Source organism: Capricornis sumatraensis, chromosome 15, assembly GCF_032405125.1.
Source record: "Capricornis sumatraensis isolate serow.1 chromosome 15, serow.2, whole genome shotgun sequence".
In the NCBI taxonomy this organism is placed as follows: Eukaryota; Metazoa; Chordata; class Mammalia; order Artiodactyla; family Bovidae; genus Capricornis; species Capricornis sumatraensis.
Window position 1 is genome coordinate 19,661,893 of NC_091083.1, and position 22,198 is coordinate 19,684,090.

The 22,198-nt window shown below is 39.8% G+C and overlaps 1 protein-coding gene across 1 annotated transcript in view; it reads right to left on the reverse strand.

The window, feature by feature from the left end:
• Nucleotides 1-1,220: 1,220 nt before the first annotated feature.
• Nucleotides 1,221-22,198, reverse strand: part of UPF2 (UPF2 regulator of nonsense mediated mRNA decay) — a 94,401-nt gene continuing 73,423 nt past the window's right edge. Inside the window, exons 17-22 of the mRNA XM_068986999.1 lie at nucleotides 20,538-20,642; nucleotides 20,147-20,245; nucleotides 14,974-15,141; nucleotides 7,919-8,060; nucleotides 6,521-6,641; nucleotides 1,221-2,459 (exon numbers count right to left, since the gene is read on the reverse strand). Coding sequence (XP_068843100.1) covers nucleotides 2,450-2,459; nucleotides 6,521-6,641; nucleotides 7,919-8,060; nucleotides 14,974-15,141; nucleotides 20,147-20,245; nucleotides 20,538-20,642 — 645 coding nt within the window. The 3' untranslated portion in view covers nucleotides 1,221-2,449. The remainder of the gene's footprint in view (nucleotides 2,460-6,520; nucleotides 6,642-7,918; nucleotides 8,061-14,973; nucleotides 15,142-20,146; nucleotides 20,246-20,537; nucleotides 20,643-22,198) is intronic.

Here is a 22,198-nt window from a genome sequence, read left to right on the forward strand (position 1 = left end):
TGTAGACATACATGCACATACTCAGCAGAATCTGAAATGCTTTCCCCAACAACCATAAAACTAAAACCTCCTCCAAGGAAACAAAACATTTGAGTAATAACCCAACAATTTCCAAAGTTACTCCTCCAGAAAGAAGCACTTACTGAGATAACAGATGGCTGACTGTCCTTTGTACTTTCCAAAGGTTTAAAAAAGCGTCACAATAAGAATGCCAAAACGTGATTTTACTTATAGCATGCGAAGTATTTTTAAACTGACTCCACCTCCACTTTGTCTTTATTCAAAACAAGCCTAGGGAAGAGCACTAGACAGAGCCAGCGCAGCTACTCCAGTGCCGGCCACACAGAGCAAGAGATATTTTAATGAGATGTTGTATAGATAAAACATTTGGACCCCCCAAACTTTAGAAATAAACGTGTAGCTATGTGGAAAAGCTTCACGTTTAATATCTGAGTGAACCCCAGTTATGGACGAGTGTAGGAAGTGGCCTCGTCCAGGTAATTCTTAATGCTCCTGCCTGCGAAGCCAGTGGTTTCACAGAACTGGCCCCCTTGACCGCTGATCACTGGTCCGGGGATGGATGCTGTGCCAAGTGGGGCCGGCAAGTAAAATGGCAATGAGGGCTGGGAAACAGTGTTGAGAGAATTGAGTTTTGAAACTTTATTGTCTTTTTCTTTCCAAATATGAATGACTCTCAGTTGAATTTTAGCAAGAGTGATTGACTACAGTCCCACCTTCTGGATTGTCTCAGTCAACCTTGGAATGAACACCTGAAAAAAACTGAAAACAATGGTTCTCGCGATTCCCTTCTGAGCTGCCCGTCTTACAGCGGCGTTTATCAACCCTGCTGCACACCCTCAGGTAACAACATAAACGCCACCCAGACCAGATGGTGCTGTGCCAGCATTTTCCATTGTAACTGGTTCAAGCCTCTTCAAAACATGTTTATTCGATCGGATTCCACGGCCTACTTTCTGTACTGACCCCAAGGTAAGCTGACTCAGGCACCCAAGAAAACAATGCAAATAACAGATGCTAAAATGAAAGCAACGATACAAGTGAAATGCAAACAAAATCATCTCTAAGACTATAAAGAACAGAGATACCCGTGGAAGATACTGATTTACCCATTTAATAGGTTTCCAAAACCCAAACTAAATAAAACACAACCACACCAAATCGAAATTACAACACTTTATTGCAGCATCGGCAAAGGTCAGATTTCTGAAGCTGGTGAAGATCGGGCAGCATTTCCATGTGAAATGTTACAACTTTACAGTTTTGTTTCTTATTTAATTCTACATGCAGAAACTAAAATATGGTGAAAGAAAAAATGCAAAACAGCTAGAAAAAAAGATGTAATCAAGTTGTAGCTTACAGATGTGCTTGCTCTTCAACTAAATTCACTATGCCTACTGGAAAGCAAACGAAAGACAACTATCCTAGTAAATTAACAGATTGGCCAGAAACAGACTAAGAACTCTCATTTCTATGTAGTGGGGGGAAAACAAAACAAAACAAAAACAAAAGCAAAATAAAAGCTCTACTGTTTCCATACTTTGTTTAGAGACAGAGGCTGTAAACCCATGAAGGTCAACAAAATCTCCGGATCCTCTTCTCGCTGTCCTTTGTCCATCTTCTGTGGTGTCTGCCTGGCACGCTGTTTGTTTTCAATGATACTTACAATGGGCTCGCCTATCCCTGTTCTGAGGCTGGTGTCAGACTCCCTAAGCCATCTGGGTTCATGCTGTGTGTACTAATCGTCTTCACATTTTCCCTTTACCCTAATAGGCAATGTTGTATTACTGACTCTGATGGATAAAACTGATTTTTCTCCCCCATTCCTTGTTCCTCATGAAAGAGATTCCTAAACAAAAGCCTTCCTGGTGGATTATCTGGTACCTGGGTATCTTTCATCATTTTGCTGTCCTGCATATAAGTTTTCACTGGAAGATTTCACTGCTTGCTCTACACTTTTCTACTGTAGTTCTGGAGCCCCCAAATGTATCTTCTTTCAACACAGGATGTTCAATTCAGAGACACTGAAACTCAAACCAAGTTTAAACTCAAGTTCATTTCCCCCATACCATTACCATTACAACCGTCTCTTCTCCGGCTCAGTCATCTCACTGACGCTCTTCCTGGTGTAACTGCTCAGGAGTCAAGTCAACCACCTCATTTCTTGACTGCCATTCTCAAGAGAAGATGAACCCTCACGTGATTTCCATTACAAAAGGCCTTTTCCGCCTTGTCTGGAAGCGTCGGCTTGTTCCGGTGTTGGCAGAGGCTGCTGTTTCTGCCTCATGGCCCCAGCCTGTCCCAGGTTTAGATTCACAACTCTCTAGACCGACATGCTGAGATGTGTCCACTGCTCTCATTCAATTGCTGGAGGACTCCACTATCCACAACATCAGATACAGGACCTAATGAAATGACACGTGCTGCTGGATCAACGTCTCCTAGAGGCACAAACAGGGCAATGTTAAAGAACCAGGACTGAGGATGCCCCTCCAGCAAGAAAATGCCCCTTGAGCACCACCAGCCACTGTTCACTGACTGCAGAGAAGTCAGTGTTTTTTAAAGAGGGTACAGATTCCTACTGAAGAAATAAGAGGGGGCAGAGGGGCACTAAATGGGGCAATTCTGACAGTGATGGGGAGGGTGGGCCCGTCAGCTTTCCTATAACTACTTTCTAAGATGCTGAAAACTCATGGTTTGTGTCACAGCTGAACTGCGTAACCCCCAAATTTATGTGCTGAAGTCTAACCTCTGAACCTCAGAACGCAACCTTATTTGGAGAAAGGGTCACTGCAGATGTAATTAGTTAAGAGGAGGCCAGACTGAAATCCGATGAGCCCCTAATCCAGTATGACTGTGTCCTCATAATAGGACACCTGGACAGACACACACCTGAGGAGAGCCCCACATGAAGAGGAAGGCAGGGATCAGAAGGTGCTGTGGAAGTCAGGAGTGCCAGGGGCTATTGGCAAACCACCAGGAGCCAGCAGGGAGCTGGGAGCAGACTGTCCCTCTCAGCCCTCAGAAAGAAGCGACCCTGACTTGACCTTGGATTCCGGCCTCCAGAGTGCAAGATGGGAGTTCTGTTGTGTGAATCGCACCATGTACTATGCTGTCTTTTGGCAGCTCTAGCAAATTAACACAGGTTGCCTACACAACGCCAGTTGCATTAGCAAGAAACTTCCCAAGACTAAAATGCAAATAAGGAAAAGTCTCTCTTCAGTTGGATACATCTGCAAGTTGTACAAAACTGAACAGAATGGAAAAAGGTCAGTAACAGGAGTACTCCCTGAGAGAAAGAAACAGTCTCTCTCTTGATGTCAAGACAAAGCAATGGTCTAAAACAGAATATTTTAGACAAATGCAGTGAATAAAGGAAAAGTGTTCACAGTCTTTGATAAGTGAGACACACTTGCCATATAATCTCTCACTATATATAATCACTCTGAGAGTGGTCCACACTCCAGCAGCTTTGACATCACCTGACAGCTTGTTAGAAACTAATGAGAACCAGCAGTTTAATGAGAGTCAAGATGGTTAAAATGTGTATTTTAAAGTTTGAGGAGCAATGGTATAATCCACACGAATTTACAGAGTGTAAACTGTGTTAGTACTGACATTTGCCAAAGATGCTATTGTTCAGTTGCTAAGTCATGTCTGACTCTCTGCAACCCCATGGACTGCAGCACGCCAGGCTTTCCTGTCCTTCACTATCTCCTCGAGTTTGCTCAAACTCATGTCCACTGAGTCAGTGATGCCATCCAACCATCTCATCTTCTGGTGCCCCCTTTTCCTCCTGCCCTCAATCTTTCCCGTGATGCTGAGTTTCACAGTTCTTTCAACACTAGCAGAGTGGAAAGCAACCCTGTCCTGCCTTACAAAACACCTGGGTAACTGTATTACTTAAGAGTGCTATTGCCATTTTAATTCATTATAAGCAAAACGCTTATACTTTGTTAGACATTAATACCCAGGGAGAAGGGCTGAAATTTTAACTGACAGCCTATTTCAATCCTGATTAGAAAATATAAAAATCATTACAATTAATGTCTGAGAGCCTTATCAAAATCTAAGGATAAGAAAAACTTAAAACTGTTTTAATAACCAGGTTTCTAGTTTCCCTTCATCTGCCATACAATGTCAACAATATTAATAACTTTTAAAAGAATACTAGCCAAGTTAGGATTCAACTGAAAACAGTTCTTTAGACCTCACAGAATTTCTTCTGCTTCCTCCTGTAGGAATTCAGCACCAGGTAGCCAAGGATCATGGCTCTAGATAAACAGCCTCCCAATGAGTCTGGCCCAGCAATAAAAATAGAAGAAAATAAAGAGGAGCCAAACCACCAAAAGACACTACCCCATCAGCTAATTTTCTTCCACATGACTACACTTCACTTAAATTTAAGTTTAAAAAACAGCAAAAAACACATGGTACTTGAAAGGCTCAGAAACTCATTTTTATGCATTTGTTTGTTCCTCCCCAATATTCATCCATACCTGCATTTTGAGAGCTCTGGCTTTAAAAATACCACAATACCATGAGACTTTACAGAGGGTCATTTTAAAGAGCACTGTACAAGTTAGGATTTTATTTTCCAAATCAGTATTTTAGGAAGAGATTTAAAATAGGTAAAGGAAGTAGCTGAAGAATTGGAGTCTCACAAAATCAGGAAAACAAAAGGGAATGAGAACTGGGTAGCATAACATAGGAAGAAAGTTTATTAAAAGATTAAACACAGATTGGTTTTTTTTTGAAGTTTCTCTGTCCATTCAACAAACATTTACTGGGGATCAACTACATGCTAGGCACCAAAAGCTGTATAGGAGACAAAACAGAAAGCAAGACAAGGCTCCCTGGGTCCTCAATTTTCTGGGGGACGGAAACAGGCTGGCAGGTGATGAAGCACTGTAAGGTTTGGGGAAGCACTGTGACTCAGGGCACCAAAGTGAGACTTCTGAGTATCAAGGTGAGACCAGATGGAGAAGCAAGAGTTATCCAGAGGAAGAGCCCAGGAGGGTTCCAAACAGAGAGAGGCAAAAGACAGCGAAACTAGGAGAACTAAGAGGCCAGCTGGGTGGGAAGGAGGGCAAAGAACAGTAGGAGAGAAAGCCAGTAAACAGAGTGCACCCTATCATCCAGGGTCGTGTTATCAAGTGAGGAGCTGGGACTTTATCCCATAAGCCATGAGTAACCCTGAAGGATGTGAGAACTCAGTGACAAACCAATTTGCTAAACTTTGAAATTAGATTAGAGTTGTCTGAGCCTATGTGAAGTGACAGTCACTCAGTCATGTCCTACTCTGCAACACCATGGACTATACAGTCCATGGAATTCTCCAGGCCAGAATACTGGAGTGGGTAGCCTTTCCCTTCTCCAGGGGATCTTCCCAACCCAGGGATCAAACCCAGGTCTCCCACACTGCAGGCAGATTATTTACCAGCTGAGCCACAAGAGAAGCCCAAGAATATTGGAGTGGGTAGACTATCCCTTCTCCAGCGGATCTTCCCGACCCAGGAATTGAACTGGGGTCTCCTGCACTGCAGGTGGATTCTGTACCAACTGAGCTATCAGGGCCTGGGCGTATAGTTCAAAGTAAAACATTAGCAGGAACACAAATATTCTTAAGTGAGTAAAGACACAGGATGAACATCTGCATTTCCTACAGTGCTACTACTCCAGCAGTGGACCATTTCTGCAACCCCAGCACCTCTCTCCACACCTGCTCGCCCACTCCCAACAACACGTTGATATCTGATGGCTCTGACAGCCTCAGTCTAAACACTAATACCCCGAGGCAGACCTGTCAGAGCAGCGAAGCCTATGCCACTTTTGATAATAACCCAAACACAAGAGAGAGAACGAAATCGATGGGGAGGGGTCTTCAGATCAGATCCTGGCTAAACTTTCAACAATTTTATTCCTTAAAAACAAGATGAGTGAGGTCTTATTAGGGAATATCTTCTATGTGAAATACCTTACAGTTTCGGTTATTTCACATCAGGCAACTCAAGTTTAAGAAGAATCGGCATGGGTCTCAGCAGGATATTTTATAATTTAAAAACTAACAAAATACCCCCCAAAAAACTCAATCTGCATGCCTCAAAGTCTAACAACAGGTTTTAGGTTTTTATAAACATTATGATTACTTAACACTGGCTTAAGAAATTCTAACAAAAAGCCTGTGACTTCTCTCCAATTAATCAGTAACTAGTCCTCTCTGTAAATGCCAAAGAGAAAACTTTTAAAAATCCAAAAAAGTCAAAGAAAATGAAAACCAATACTGGTATGACTAAAATCAAGATTTTATAAAACAAACAAAAAAGGTAACTATTTTATAAACAGGTTTTTTTTTTTCTCAAATAACTGCAACTCAAAGACTCTTCTATTGTGCTAATCCTTGGGCCTTTATCATTAGGTATAATCCAGAACTATCTAACTTACTCACACAGACACCATGAAAAAGAACTAGTTAAGGCAGAAACAAGCGAGATCGTCATACCTCCCACCAGTCTTAAAGATTAGATCGGCATTAGGCGCTCCCTTTGGGTGTTGGTAACGAGGCCGCCGCTCCCGATTGGTGTTTGCTGGAGCTGGGCGTTGGGCAAGAGACTGCAGCATCTCTGTAGTTAGGAGCAAAACAGTAAAGGCATTAACATTGGTAAATGTACTTCTCCCAATAAGCAAATAAAGGGAGATCAAATTTATTAGTTCTGTCAGGTAGCTAACTAAAGAAAAATCACCATTATATGGACTAAAATAATTGAGAAGTATTGGAAGAGCAATCAAGAGAGGAGATATGCTCTTGTGTACCATATAATACCACGCTCCCTTACAGGCAATGGGGCCAAAACTGTGTGTCTTGTGAGGCAGTGAAACAGCATAAGAAGCAGTAGAGTACAATAGCTGAGAGCATGGTGTTTGGAGCTAAGCAATATTAGATTAGATCCTAGCTCTGCCACATACTAGCTATGGGGCTTTTGGCTCAGTTTCCCTAAATATAAAATTTCATTTACCTCATGGAATTATTGTGAGGATTAAAAGCTATGATCAAGTACATAAGCATCTGGCCATAATAAGCACTTCTACTGAGTGTTAGCTACCATTATTTTATTATTAAGAACACTGAGTATTGGGAATTCCCTGGTGGTCCAGTGGCTAGGACTCCATGCTTCCACTGCAGGGGGAACATGAGTTCGATACCCAATCAGGGAACTAAGACCCCGCATGCCTTCAGTCATGACCAAATAAATAAATAAACACGGTTACTTTTTAAAAATTAGCATCAACCAAAGGAGAAGATTCTAAGAGTGGGATTTAAAGACAGAAAACGAAATATTTATTTATACAACAATCTCTTGCACAAAAAGCAGTGAGTACAACACTATATAAAAGCCATGTTATAGCTCCGAGGGCCTTTTAAGGTGTCTGTGGACTCCATATGTAGAGTTTAGCTAATCCAAGTGTGCTGAGTATGTCTGCATAAAACTGGAATCCTAACTTGATGCCCTCAAATCTGGAAGGAAGAGGGTCCTCAAGACCAGGATTCCCAAGCAGACAAGAGATGATATTTGCTGAATAATAATTTGCTCACAGCTGACTGGTAACACAAGGCAATTAAAACTTGGTACTATCTCACCTGCAATCCAGCTCTTACAGTATGGAATCTAACTGAATTATAAGGGAAGCAAAATATGATAAAAATTACATTAGTGTTATTTTATAAATAAGTGAAAGAAAAATAAAGACAGAAAGGAATATAAAAAACAATCAACTTCTCAGGCTAAATATAAACAAATATGACATGAAAAGGAGCAGAATAATAGCTCTGATGTTCTATATTTTAAAAACCCAAAAGGCATCACAATTTTCCACTTCTGTCCTGGAAATGATCTGATACCTTGATAATCTTCTTGTTCTTGCCGTTCATTGATATCTAGTGTGAGCTTTTTCATTCTCATCCTCTCTTCTTGTTCTGCTTGTTGCTGGTTCCAATGATTTGCAGCAAGTTGGGAAGACATAGGTACATTAAGGATCTTAAACTGAGAAAAAAAAGTAAAGAAACCACAAATGGCTTGAGAAAATCAAGAAACAAAGATTTCAAATAAATCAGTGCATACATTCATTCTCAGTCACTCCCAGCTCGCTGTGACCCCATGGACTGCAGCCTAACATGCTCCTCTGTCCATGGGATTTCCCAGGCAAGAATACTGGAGTGGGTTGCCATTTCCTACTCCAGGGGATCTTTCCCAACACAGGGACTGAACCCACAAGTCTCTTGTGTCTCCTGTACAGGCAGGCAGATTCTTTACCACTGAGCCACCTGGGAAGCCCAAATAAATAAGTAGAGCTAAATGAGGTTAGAAAATTAATTTTTCCTTTCCTAATAAGTCAATAAAGATAGTACCACCTCAAAACATACACAGACAATAGTGTTACTCTACTTAAGAGATAAACTCATCATGGTTGGATAAGAAGTGGAAGGCCATCAAGTTCAACGTCCATAAAAAGCAGACACTCCTCTTTCCTTCACCCTGTTTTGAAGCAACACATCTAACAGGGGATCATTTTCCACTGTGCAGACCCTGTTACATATGGCTAACTGTCAGAAAGGGTCTTATACAGCAACCTGTAATCTGCACCCTTTTCATTTCTACTCTCTGGACTATACAGAACAAATCTAGTCCACCTTTAGGATTATCAAGTCTTCACAGTCTAAAGATAGCTGTGATGCTGGAAAAGAGAAAGAGTTTAGCAACTGAACAATTAGTTATGGGGGAATAATTCTTATCTATGGAATGTTTTGTTTTTAGCAGGATGTTCCTGGTTCAGGATTGTTAACAACTATTAAACCAAAATAACTATCTTTTGCATTTGTTTAAAACTAAAAATTCTTTAAAACATTACATAATGGCTCTATTACATTAAAACTTTTGCTTTAATAAGACATTTTCTTTCAGTTCATTATTCCAATTCATAGACATTTGAATCTAGAAAGACATAATCAACAGTATTTTCCTTTCTTTTCAACTACTTACTTCACTGGTACAAATTTTTCTTTTCCTACTGACTACCGAAGAAAGTTATTTCTGGGCACAAATCTGGTGCACAAAGAGATCTTTCACTTAAGAACTAAAGATTCCTATAAGGCTACGCATTTCACATTTCTAGAAAAACCGTTGCACCAGAAGAACCAACTCCCAAAAGTCAAATAAAGAAATAAAAAATCAGAACAAAATATACTTTTTATTCAGACCACAAAATAACAGTGATGTTTCTTCAAATAATATTCCTAAAATTGAACATATTCCAAAATTCCAAATAATGTTTATGAGTTGAAACTTTACTTAATAACCAAGTACTCTGAGCTCTCATTTCATGTTTGCTAACATTTTAAAAATAAAGTTCAATAAAAATGTTTCCTTAAACAAAATTTCACATTTTAAGAAGTAAAGACTTCACTCCTCATTCTGAAGTTGTATGGGTTACACAGTATATAATCTATCTACTTTGAACCAAAAATATGTCTGTTAAAATACAGACACGTAGTCTTACTTTGACCCATAGAATTTAGAATTCAGGACTACTGAAATGAATTTACTTTTCAAAGCTCAAAAGTTTCTGAAGGTAGGTTTTAATTTTATGCCTACACATTCTGAAAAGATCAAAAGGGTGTGCAAACTGACACAGGTATTGTGAATTTTTCATATGTGCCTCAGGAAACAGAGGGATGAATGAAGAAAATTGATTATTTATTGTTGTATAAGTTGATCATCCCCCTTAATGGATCACTGCCTTGTTGTGGTGAAGGGGCTTGCATAACTCAAAGCTGTGAGCCAAGCCATGCAGGGCCACCCAAGACTGACAGGTCATAGCAGAGTTCTGACAAAACGTGATCCATTGGAGGAAGGAATGGCAAACCTGGTTATGCCACATTATACCCAGGTTATACCTGGTTATACCACCCTAGTATACCTGCTGAGAACCTCATGAACTGTATAAAAGGCCAAAAAGATATGACACCAAAAGATAAGTCCCCCAGGTCTGAAGGTGTCCAATACACTACTGGGGAAGAGCAGAGAACTACCAATAGCCCCAGAATGAGTGAAGCAGTTGGGCCAAAGCAGATACGATACTCAGTTGTGGATGCGTCTGGTGATAAAAGTAAAATCCGATGCTGCAAAGAACAGTACTGTACAGGAACCTAGAGTGTTAGGTCCATCAATCAAGAAAATTGGACATGGTTAAGGAGATGGTAAGAATAAACAGAGACATCCAAGGAATCAGCAAACTAAAATGGATGAGAACGGACTAATTTAATTCAGATGACCATCCTATCTACTACTGTGGGCAAGAATCCCATAGAGAAACGGAGTAGCCCTCATAATCAACAAGAGTCCGAAACACTGTATTTGGGTACAACCTCAAAAATGACAATAATCTCGGTTCATTTCCAAGGCAAGCCATTCAACATTACAGTAATCCAAGTCTGTGTCCCTACCACCAATGCTGAAGAAGCTGAAGTTAATCAGTTCTATGAAGATCTAGAAGACTTCCTAGAACAAACACCTAAAAAAGGTGTTCTATTCATCACTGGGGATTGGAATGCAAAAGTAGGAAGTCAAGACATACTTGGAGTAATAGGTAAGTTTGGCTTTGGAGAACAAAACGAAGCAAGGCAAAGCTTAACTGAATTCTGCCAAGAGAATGCACTAGTCATAGTAAATACCCTTCTTCAACAACACAAGAGATGACTTTACACAGGGACATCACCAAATGGTCAATAGCAAAGTCAAACTGATTACATTCTGTGTAGCTGAAGATGGAGAAGCTCTATACAATCAGCAAAAACAAGACCTGGAGCTGAGTCTGGCTCAGATCATCAGCTTCTCATAGCAAAACTCAGGCTTAAACTAAAGAAAACTGGGAAAAACAATAGGCCAGCCAAGTATAACTTAAGTCAAATCCTGTATGAACTCATAGTAGAGGTAATTAATAGATTCAAGGGACTAGATCTTATTAACCGTGTGCCTGAAGAACTGTGGACAGAGGTTGTAAAATTGTACAGGAAGTGGCAAACAAAACCACCCCGAACAAAAAGAAAAGCAAGGCGGCAAAGTGGTTATCTCAGGAGCCTTTACAAATAATGGAAAAACAAAGAAAAGAAAAGCAAGGGAGAGAGGGAAAAGTACATCCAATTAAAAGTAGAGTTCCAAAAAATAGCTGGACGAGGTAAGAAGGCCTTCTTCAATGAACAATGTTTAATAACAGAAGAATACAACCAAAGGGGAAAGATGTATATATCTCTTCAGAAAAACTGGAAACAGCAAGGGAACATTCTGCCCAAAGATGGGCACAATAAAGGATAAAAATGGTAGAGACCTAGTAGATGCTGAAGAGATCAAGAGATGGAAAGGATACATGGAAGAGCTGTACAAAAAAGATCTTAATGAACTGGATTACTGTGATGGTGTGGTTAGTCACCCAGAGCCAGACATTCTAGAGTAGGAAGTCAAGTGGACCTTAAGGAGCACTACTGTTAATAAATCCAGTGGATGCGATGAAATTCTAGCAGAACTATTCAAATCCCTAAAGGATGATGCCATCAAGGTTTTACATTTATTACATCAGCAAATCTGGAAGACCCAGCAGTAGCCACAGGACTGGAAAAGATTAATCCTTGATCCCAATCCCCAAGAAGGGTAGTACCAAACAATGTGCTAACCATCAGATAATTGCACTCATCTCCCATGCTAGTAAGGTCATGCTTAAAATCTTACATGCTAGGCTTCAGCATTATGCAAATGAAGAACTTCCAGATGTCCAAGCTGGGGTTAAAAAAGGATAAGAAATAAGAGATCAAATCACCAATATTCGCTGGATTAAATAGAGAAAGCAAGGGAATTTCAGAAAAACATCTGTTTCATCGACAACGCCAAAGTCTTTGACTATGTGGATTATGACAAACTGTGGAAAGCCCTTAGAGAGACGGGAATAACAGATCATTTTACCTGTCTCTTGAGAAACCTGCATGCGGTTAAGAAGCAACAGCTAGAACCCTGTATGGAACTGATCCATACAAGATCGAGAAAGGACTATGACAGGGCTGTCTGCTGTCACCCTGTTTGTTTAACCATACGCTGAACACATCATGAGAGATGCTGGGCTGGATGAATTACCAACTGGAATTAAAAGATAGGTGGGAGAAACATCAACAACCTCAGATATGTGGATGATACCACTCTAATGGCAGAAAGCGAAGAGGAACTAAAGAGCCTCTTGATGAGAGTGAAAGAGTCAGCTTAAGAGTAAATATTAAACTAACATCATGGCATCTGGCCCCATTACCGCATGGCAAACGGAAGTTGAAAAGGTGGAAGTAATGACAGATTTCCTGTTCTTGGTCTCCAAAATCACTGCGGACAGTGAATGCAGCCATGAAATCAGAAGACAATTGCTTCTTGGCAGGAAAATGATGACAAACCTAGACAGTCTGTTGATAAGCAGAGACATTACTCTGATGACAAAGGTTCGTAGTCAAGGCTATCATTGTCTCAGTGGTCACGTACGGCTGAGAGAGCTGGACTGTAAAGAAGGAAGAATGCCAAAGAATCGATACCTTCGAACTGTGGTGCTGGAGAAGACTCCTGAAAGTCCCTTGAACAGCAAGATCAAATCAGTCAATCTTAAAGGAGATCAACCCTGAATATTCACTGGAAGGACTGATGCTGAAGCTGAAGCTCTAGTACTTTGGTCATCTGATGTGAACAGACAACTCACTGGAAAAGTCCCTAACGCTGGGAAAGATGGAGAGCAGAAGAGGGCATCAGAGGATGAGATAGCTGGACGCCATCACCGATGTAAGGAGTATGAACTTGGGCAAACTCCAGGAGATGGTGAGGGACATGGAGGCCTGGTGTGCTGCAGTCCATGGGGTAACAAAGAGTCAGATGCAACTGGGTGACTGAACAAGTCGATCTTCACAGAAAGATATTCCTAAAGCTCCTTTTAAATAAGAAAAACCAAGGCTCAGTAAATGTGTCAATGTAGCAAAGAAAGTTCAGGAACTGTATAGGAATAGGAATCAATTCCCTGTGACAGTTCAGCCTATGGAACTGAAGTTGCCATGTACTGCCCTCGACAATTATTAAAAAAAAAACACAGGGAAAGTCTGTTCAGAGAACTAAGTTATCCCTAGAAGAGAAAAGTAGAAACTCTGGACTTCGAGAATCCTGTGAGCCATGGTGAACCAGCAGTTCCAAGTGCTGAGAAGAGTAGTTTTACAAAGACTCCAGCACCAAGTCTAGGGTCTTGATCAAAAACAAACCCTTATTTTTGTAGGGACTGGGTAGAGGATGAGGGAGAAGGGAAATGTCAGGGCTTAACTCTGGCCTGAAGGTGAGAAAGTGGGGAGCTTTTGTAAAACCTTGAGAACCCTAAAGTCTAGGACAGAGGAAAGTCCTGTTGACTTTACGGAATTATGAAGAATATCTGACAAAGATCCAGCAGTGCTCAGAAGCGAAGTCAAGTTAACTATATACACGTGAGTCATGATGGAAAGCCTGTTCCCAGCCCTCCATTGTGTGATTCTAACTGGTACTCAGCTTTCACATCTCAAGACTTATTTGCACCACAGCAAAATGATGGTATGCTCTACAACTTTGATCTTTTGAGTAACAAGAAATTACCTGACAAAGCAGAGATAGAAGATGAAGGTAGGCACCATCTCCTTCAGCCTGTTCTGGAAGGGAGGGAACAGAATGTCCCTCGCATCACAGAGGATATTCTGGGCCTTCCTTGGTCATCCTCTACAACAGCAGTCTCCCTCTCATCACCTCCTCCCCATCTCAGTCTCCTATCCTCTTAACTTGCTTTATTTTCCAACAGAGCATTGTCCTCAACCTGACATTATTTCTTGTCTGCCTCTTAATACTAGAATGAAAGCTCCAAAGAGAGGAGGGACTTGGTTGACTGCAATATTTCTGCACATGAACAGTGCCTGGTATGTAACAAGTCAATAATAAGTAGCTGTTAAATGACAATTTAAATGAACGTGGGAACCAGGTATCAGACTGGTCTGACAAGCTGTTCTAGCCACCATATTTCATAGATGCTTCTGTTAATTATAAGATGCACCATTATTTTACATACCACTAAAACAGAAAAAAATGCTGTCAATTATCCTAAGATTCCAGCAACTCTAAGAGGCAGCTTGAACTCAGAAATAATTAAGTATGAATTTTTTTTTAAACAGAACTAGTAATAAATGATGTATCCTTGAGTTAGATCTGGGAGCCGGGCTCCATTTCCTTCAGGGCACTTTCCACCATCAGCAAATGTAATATGCTTGTCTCTCTCCTTCAGCTGGTGTGTGCTCACATGGCCAGGGGCTACATCCTGTTCATCACCATAGCCTCACACTTGGACTGGTATTTGGCAGAGCAGACAAATAATATTTGAGGACTGAATGTATGAATCAAAGTGATAGCTTAGTAGACAGGGGAATGATTGTGAGGGCCATCTGTGAGATAAGGGAAAGAAAAAGGAGGTGGTTTAAGGAGAATGGAGGAGAAGGATCAGGGGTCAGAAAACAATGTTTTTTTTTCCCAAAAGCCATTTGGTAAGTGAGCATTTTTTTTCAAGATTATCTGCCATCACCCTCCTTTCTTTTCTCACTGTAAGCTTACTGATGAAACCTTCCTACTGAAAGTCAGTATGTGTATCTTCTAACAAATGCATATGACTTAAATTTTAAATGTTCTTTCCATTAAAAAACACCCATCTATTTGATGGAAGTTGTGTATAATGTGTCTTCTGTGCACATAACAGATAAAATTATTTCTACCACTGAATACCATTCTTTTCCCCCTGTAAGCAAGAACCTATAAAACAAAGTTACCACTTACACTTGGTAACTACCAGTGAACCGGGAATACACTGCGGATAGATTCTCACCTGTTGCTTATTGCCTTTTCGGGTTAACATGACAAACGGCATTGTGTCTGCAGACTCTGTCTCTCCCTCCCCACCACCAAGTGGGGGTCCTTTCCTCAGCTGGCTTTTGAGGTGCAAGGGAATGGCAACATCAAGTTGGTGCACTTTAACAGATTCGCCACTTCGTTGCTTAAAGACAGAAATGAAAAAAATATAAATAGCCCAATAAATTGTTTGTAATTCCTTCAGTGCTATATATTTTGGAATAGTCATTAGAGCCAAGAAATCTTTCTGAAACCAGGGTTGCCCACCACCTGCACACATGCCTTAGAAGGATACAATTTGGCTCCTGCTGATGGGTCAGGCCTCTCCCAAACTCAAATACACAGTGCTGCAGGTTCTCCTGTCCTGTCTGAGTACACTGTGCCCTTTCACTCACCCTCAGAGCGCACATCTTCCTTTGTAATTATCATGGGCCACAACCGCCTCCTTATCTATGAGAACCTCTACCTGACCGATGGGTTCATCACTGTGCCCTTTCTCTGGTGTTTCCTGCTGTGAGCACATGCGGTCAGAGCTCAGTATTTAAGAGTGAACAGATAACTTCCTACTTGTTAGTATCAATTCTTTTTAACATTTACACTGGATTTATCAACAATTATTAAAACAAATCTTCACTGATGGATGACTTACTACGTGTTAAGCTTGGAGACAGTAGTATTAAAAAGATAATCTCTATCCTCAAGAACTCATAAGCTTGTTAAGTAAGAAAGAGAAATTAATTACGATTCATCTGAGTTGTGTATAACGTGTACAACAGACTGACTACATACGACTGGTTCAGAGTGGGTGGGTGCTGAGATTTCACAAAAGGTTGAATGAAAACGGGACATTTGAGAACGTTAAAGACTTCACAGGCCTTCTTCCAACCAGATGGTAAAAGGGCAGTTTGGGGGATACACAGAGAATTTAGACAGTGGAAGAACAGGTGCAAAAGCAAAGATGTGAACAGCAGGTGCATTTAGGGAACTGCAAATAATTTTCTAAGTCTGAATGAATGGAGCACGAATGAGGAAAGAGATGAACATGATACTTCAAATCTAAGCAAGTAATGCTAAAAGGGCATGAAGGTATTAAAACTTCTTTACTGCCATTTAAATACTCTTTTGATACAGGCACCATATTTGCAAGAGACTTGCAAATCAGCAAAACGGTAATAAAGGTGTAAGGTTTTACTGTTTTTGATTTCTCAGCTCCAACTGTTAGAATTTGGTTGAAGTTCTCCCAGGTTCATAAGATTATTTATAAAGATTTTTTAACTTAAAATTTGAAACAATCATGTCAGAGGAATTTTGATATGTAAATTATCTTTCTTTCCTGACTATAAAATTAACATATTCACTTCATAAACTAATAAAAAAATATATTAGCAAATGTGTCCATACCAATTCCTACAGCTATCTCCCTCTGCCTGACTCTAAGACGCAACAATTATGAACAATGGGTCATGTCCTTCCAGATTTTTTTCTTGCATATATACATATATGAACATATATATATGTGACACATACAACACATATGAACAGGAGCAACCATGATGTATATTATTCTATACTAAACATACATGTTTCTTCTTCTTTTAGATTCTTTACCTTGGGCATCTAGTACAGAGCTAATTATTTTATTGGCCCTCTACTGACAGCTTAGACTTTTTATTTCTATTACAGTGTCACACTTTTCATGCACTTGAGAGACTATTAAGGGTACACTTTTAGATCAAATGGCAAGTCATTCTGACAGGTTTACTAAATTTCTCTCTAAAAAAGGCTGGACTCACATTTACCAAGTATAGATGTTTACCCACTTAACTACAATAGGTACCATCACTTTTTAAATCTTAATATTTTATGACCTGATGAAAAGGCCCTTCTTAGTTGGCTTGTCATTTGATTATCAGTGAGCTTTAGCACTATATTCTAACAACAACAAAATGAGTCATTCATTTCTTCTCATTGGTTTGTACAATCACTTTAGCTTAGTACAAATACTGACTCTTGTGTTGTGTCAGCTGTAGATTTTTTTCTCCTGGTTAGTTATTTCTAAAAAGATTTCTATGGCATTTCGTGCTGGAAAGTAGTGTAACAAATGGTTGATAAAAGACTGCACCACTCACTACCCTTTCACTTTAAGCATTTTTTTTTTGTTTTTTCTAAGCCTGTTTCTTTAACTGAAACATGGGAATACGAATAGTATCTAACAGCTAACGGCACTGTATGAAGAATAAACGTAAAGTCAGTGCAGTGCTCAACAGTCTTTACAATCATTAAAATTATTTGAGAGATTTGCAAGTAATTATGGGGTGGAAATTAAAAACAGAAATCCAGCTTTATTTTTTATTGACAATTTGTTGAAGATATCATTTTCCTTCATATGATTTGAGATGTTAACTCCATCAAGATTAAACTGCCATGTTCTAAGGTCTATTTTAGATTCTGGCAACTCACTCCAGTATTCTTGCCTGGAAAATCCCGTGGACAGAGGAGCCTGGTGGGCTACAGGCCATGGGGTCTCAAAGAGTCACACATAACCGAGTACACACGCAATGCAATGCAATGCAAGGTCTATTTTGGACCCTCCTCTGTTTGATTAATCTATCCATTCCTGTACCAAACTACTGTTGTATGTTTAAAATGTTTTATTATCTTGTATGTCACTTCTACAAGTTTCTTAACTGTTCAGTTATGAAGAATTTAAGAATAATTTTATTAGGTTCATTCTATATCCATGTCCCTGTTCTTCTCTTCCTCCAACCCTCACCTCATCCCCCAATTTCCCTGATGGGACAGAATGAGGACTGCATGAAATTTAAGGACATGATTTATAGAGAAATGATGTCTTTACAATACTGTGTCTTCCTATGATTTTTAGCAAAAGGAAAAAGTCTGTACAACTGTTCATTTTGGGTATCTGATAATGATTTAAAATCAGGGCCTAATAGTGGATGAAGTTTTCTCCTATACATAAACACAACTGCAAAAATGTGTATTCAAACTTCCCTCCTCTCTGATCACAACCTCTCACCCTTCCAGCTCGCTTCTTAAGAACTCTCAGTAAGTGATGACCATGGAACCACACCGAAATCTCCCATTCCTTTGACTTCATCAGCTTTTCCACCTTTTCTAAATGTTGGGGTTTGTCAGGGCTCAACCCTGAACCTGCTTCTCCTCTGTCTCCACACTTTACATCTGGATGAGCCAGTTATTGCCATGGCTTTAAAAGTACTCTAACAACTGCTCAGTTTATGTTCCTCTTCTGCTCTCCAGACATTTCCACTGACGCCTCACAGGCTCCTCAAACTTACCAACTGCAACTCCTACTCGCACTCTCCTGTTTCTTAGAGACAAGCCAATGGTCCAAGCCACAGGACTGGGTGGCATCCTTGACTCCTTGGGCCCCACATACTGCTACCTAAGCAAGCACCAAATAAATCCAGTTCATTCTGCCTCCCAAATAGCTTTCAAATCCAGACTTCTGTCCATGTGCCCTGCCACTCTCCTAGACAGATAACCATTATTTTTCAGCTAGGTTACCACCACAGCCTTCTAACCACACCCCTGGTTAGTCTCTCTGCTTTTAGTCCTGTCTCAGGAGACCAGGGTTTGATCCCTAGGTTAGGAAGATCCTCTGGAGAAGGGAATGGCAAGCCACTCCAGTATTTTTGCCTGGAGACTCCCGTGAACAGAGGAGCCTGGTGGGATACAGTCTGTGGGGTTGCAAAGAGTCGGACACGACTGAGCGACTAACACACAGTCTGAGTGTGTGTGTGAAGTCACTCAGTCATGTCCGACTCTTTGTGACCCCGTGGACTGTAGCCCGCCAGGCTCCTCTCTCCATGGGGTTCTCCAGGCATGAATACTGGAGTGGATTGCTATTTCCTTCTCCAGGGGATCTTCCCAACCTAGGGACTGAACCTGGGTCTCCGGCATTGCAGGCAGATGCTTCATCCTCTGAGCCACCAGGGAAGCCCATAGTCTGAACCAGCTCCTTCAAGGACTGTGCCACTCCCAATTACCTGTCTCATGCTGTGACCCTCCCACAGACAGACTATGTTCTAGTACTACTGGCACCCTTTTTAAAGTTTTTCAGACAAGTACTTTTCTGCCCTGATCTGGACCTCTGACACAGTTTCTGCATTAATCCTAATTTTTCACCTAGATGGTTCCTTTGTACCTGTCTTGTCTACAAGTCATGGTCTCAGAGATGTCTTCTCTGATTATCTCATCTGAAAAAGGCTCTTCCTTTACACTCTACCAAAGTATTCTGTTCCTTTGGTTCCTGAGACTAATGTACCTGCACTGCTAATTTATACATTATCATAGCTTTTGGCCTTAGTAGTGACAATGAAAGTAAAATCCATCTTCTCTAAAGGATTATTCCATCAGCATGTACTCCATAACACTCCTCTTTCAACTGACGTTCTCTAGCCACATGCCCATTTTTCTCCTCTTTCTAGTAAAAACTTCTCAAGTCAGCTCTACCTGTATCCAGTATGTTCACTTCTCCCTTTTCCATTTTCCACTGAGCCCACTCCGTGGAGCTTTCACCTACCACTCCAATGACAAAAGCCCTCAAATCACCAAAGGGCTTAACAATAGCTACAAATAGGGCTTAAGTAAATAGTTCATGGGATTTTACTCCTAACTACAGAAAACATAAAACACAATTACCTAAATCACTGGAAGATGGAGCTTTTAATAAAATCCAGTATCTTAATATCATGAGTACTTTAAACATCAAATAACCAATATTCTTCCAGATATTTATATACAAGTTATTCAAATTATAAATCAAACTAAAGAATTTGCTAAATTAAATTTCCCCAAATTCTAATCTTCTGTAGTTTGACTCCTAAACAAACTGCAAGTAAAGGGTCTTAGAAAGAGAAAAGGCAGAGGGTGATACAATGAAATTACTCTGCTCCAAGTCTGATAACATTTATTTTTTCTACTCTATTTCAAAGAAGCATAGCAAATCAGGATGTAGGATGCCAGAAATATTGGCAGCCTCAAACTGCCTAAGTTAGGAAAAGCTGCTGCAGAGGTAAATGTTTAGAGAGCAGAGACTCTCCCATCACAATGAAGTGTGCTGCAATATTTTATATTAAAGTACTTTGGAATAGAGCAACATTTAATACCTGAAGGTTTTCTAGCATCATTTTATCCAGAGCTTGAATGAAGTCTTCATCTTCTACACAAGGTACATGTTTCAGTCCACCTCCTTTAATCATTACCTCCTTATTAAAACAAAACAGAAACAATTCAAACTGGGAATTCTAATTGTAATGTTTTCTATGGCAGAGCCTTGTGTATTGATAACTTGTTCAATATAAGTCAAGGAATGAGTTAGGTAAAATAATAACATTATTAAATATTCAAAGAACCTGCAAATAAAGAAAAGTGTTTAGATAATAAATCAAAAATGAATTTCTAAAGAAATATTTCAGTAATCACAAAAATCAAAACCTTGGTGGCTAAAACTGAAATATGATGAACAATTTCAAAGAGCAAAGTTTTAATGATACATACAGTATTTTCTTCATCAGTTTCATTCTCTTTATTTGAATCCGTGAGATAATCTGTATTCTCTTCCTCTTCCTCCTCTCCTTCATCATCATCATTATCAGAACCCTCCTGAAATTGTTTAATATTTGTAGAAGATTAAAACTTTTGAAAAACTTTACTAATAACTTTACATGACTTAAAAAGATGTTAAAATTTATGTATAATTATTTCTTATTCTCCAGTTTCAGCCTTTTATGCAGTCTGCCTAGAATGGTAGGGCAAAGTCAGCTACCAACTCTTACTACACACCAGTAGCTAAAAAACCCATTTTACATCTTCCACTGACCTAGTAATACAAAGATCCTTTTTAGAAACTTATCCATGAATTCCACAAGGAACAAGTTTCTTACACCTTTCATATTTTTCTCCTTCCTAACAAACTTGAGACTGATTTTTCTCACAGTAGTTCTTTAATACCCATGTAACTCTGCAATGAAAACTGACAATTCAAATTTAACATCATTACCATCTGAAAGCAATGACACTATATTTTATAAAGTATCTCACTGCATAAAGCATCTCAGGGTGGAGTGTACTCTCACAGCATTTTGTTGCTCACCCAGTTCTGATGAAGGACGGATAAGCTTTATTGTCTTCATTTTTATATGTGAAAAAACTACTGCTTGGAAAAGTTAAATGACTTGCTCAAGGACACGTGCTTTTTTAAGCCAAAAAGCTAGACATTCTGACTCCCTTTGCTGGTGGCTTTCAAGTATTATATTTCCCCTATCTCCTGTCAGTACCCTGACATCCTCGTCTACCAGCCAAAATTCCTCTTCAAATGGAAGACTGAGCAGAACTCCAGTGGATTTTCAAAGAGACACAAAAAAGAAACCATAACCAAACCCCCCCCCAAAAAAAGGCCACACAGTGGCGGCATTCCATCTGAGGAACCTTTCAACACAATTCACTCCCACTTTGTTCCATAAAAGTTAAGGGGAAAAAAAAATACTGCACTAAACCCAGCTGCTTCTCATTGTGCTGAGAGAAATAAAGGGAATGAGAAATAATTCCTATGAGAAAACAAATGATTTAAATGTGTTATAATACACTTAGTATACCTAGCAATTAATTTCAAAAATCTAAACTATTAATACTTTACAGATACTTGAAAACTTTTAGAATTTCTGAAGTGGAAATATTTGAGCAAAGTACAGAAATGCATTAAATTTTTTGACAAAATTCTATACTTCAAAATTAAATCTGCAATAGAAATGCACTTCAACTGGCTCTTGGGAATAAAAAATCATTTCTTTACACTGGAAAGATACTTCCTATTCAAAAACTAAGCTAAAATGCATGAATTTTTTCTTTCACCAATTTTTATATTACTTTGGCCACCTGATACAAAGAACTGACTCATTGGAAAAGACCCTGATGCTAGAAAAGGTTGAAGGTGGGAGGAGAAGGGGACAACAGAGGATGAGATGGTTGGATGTCATCACCGACTCAATGGACATGAGTTTGAGTAAACTCTAGGAGATGGTGGAGAAGGCAATGGCACCCCATTCCAGTACTCTTGCTTAGAAAATCCCATGGATGGAGGAACCTGGAGGGCTGCAGTCCATGGGGTTGCTAAGAGTCAGACATGACTGAGCGACTTCACTTTCACTTTTCACTTTCAT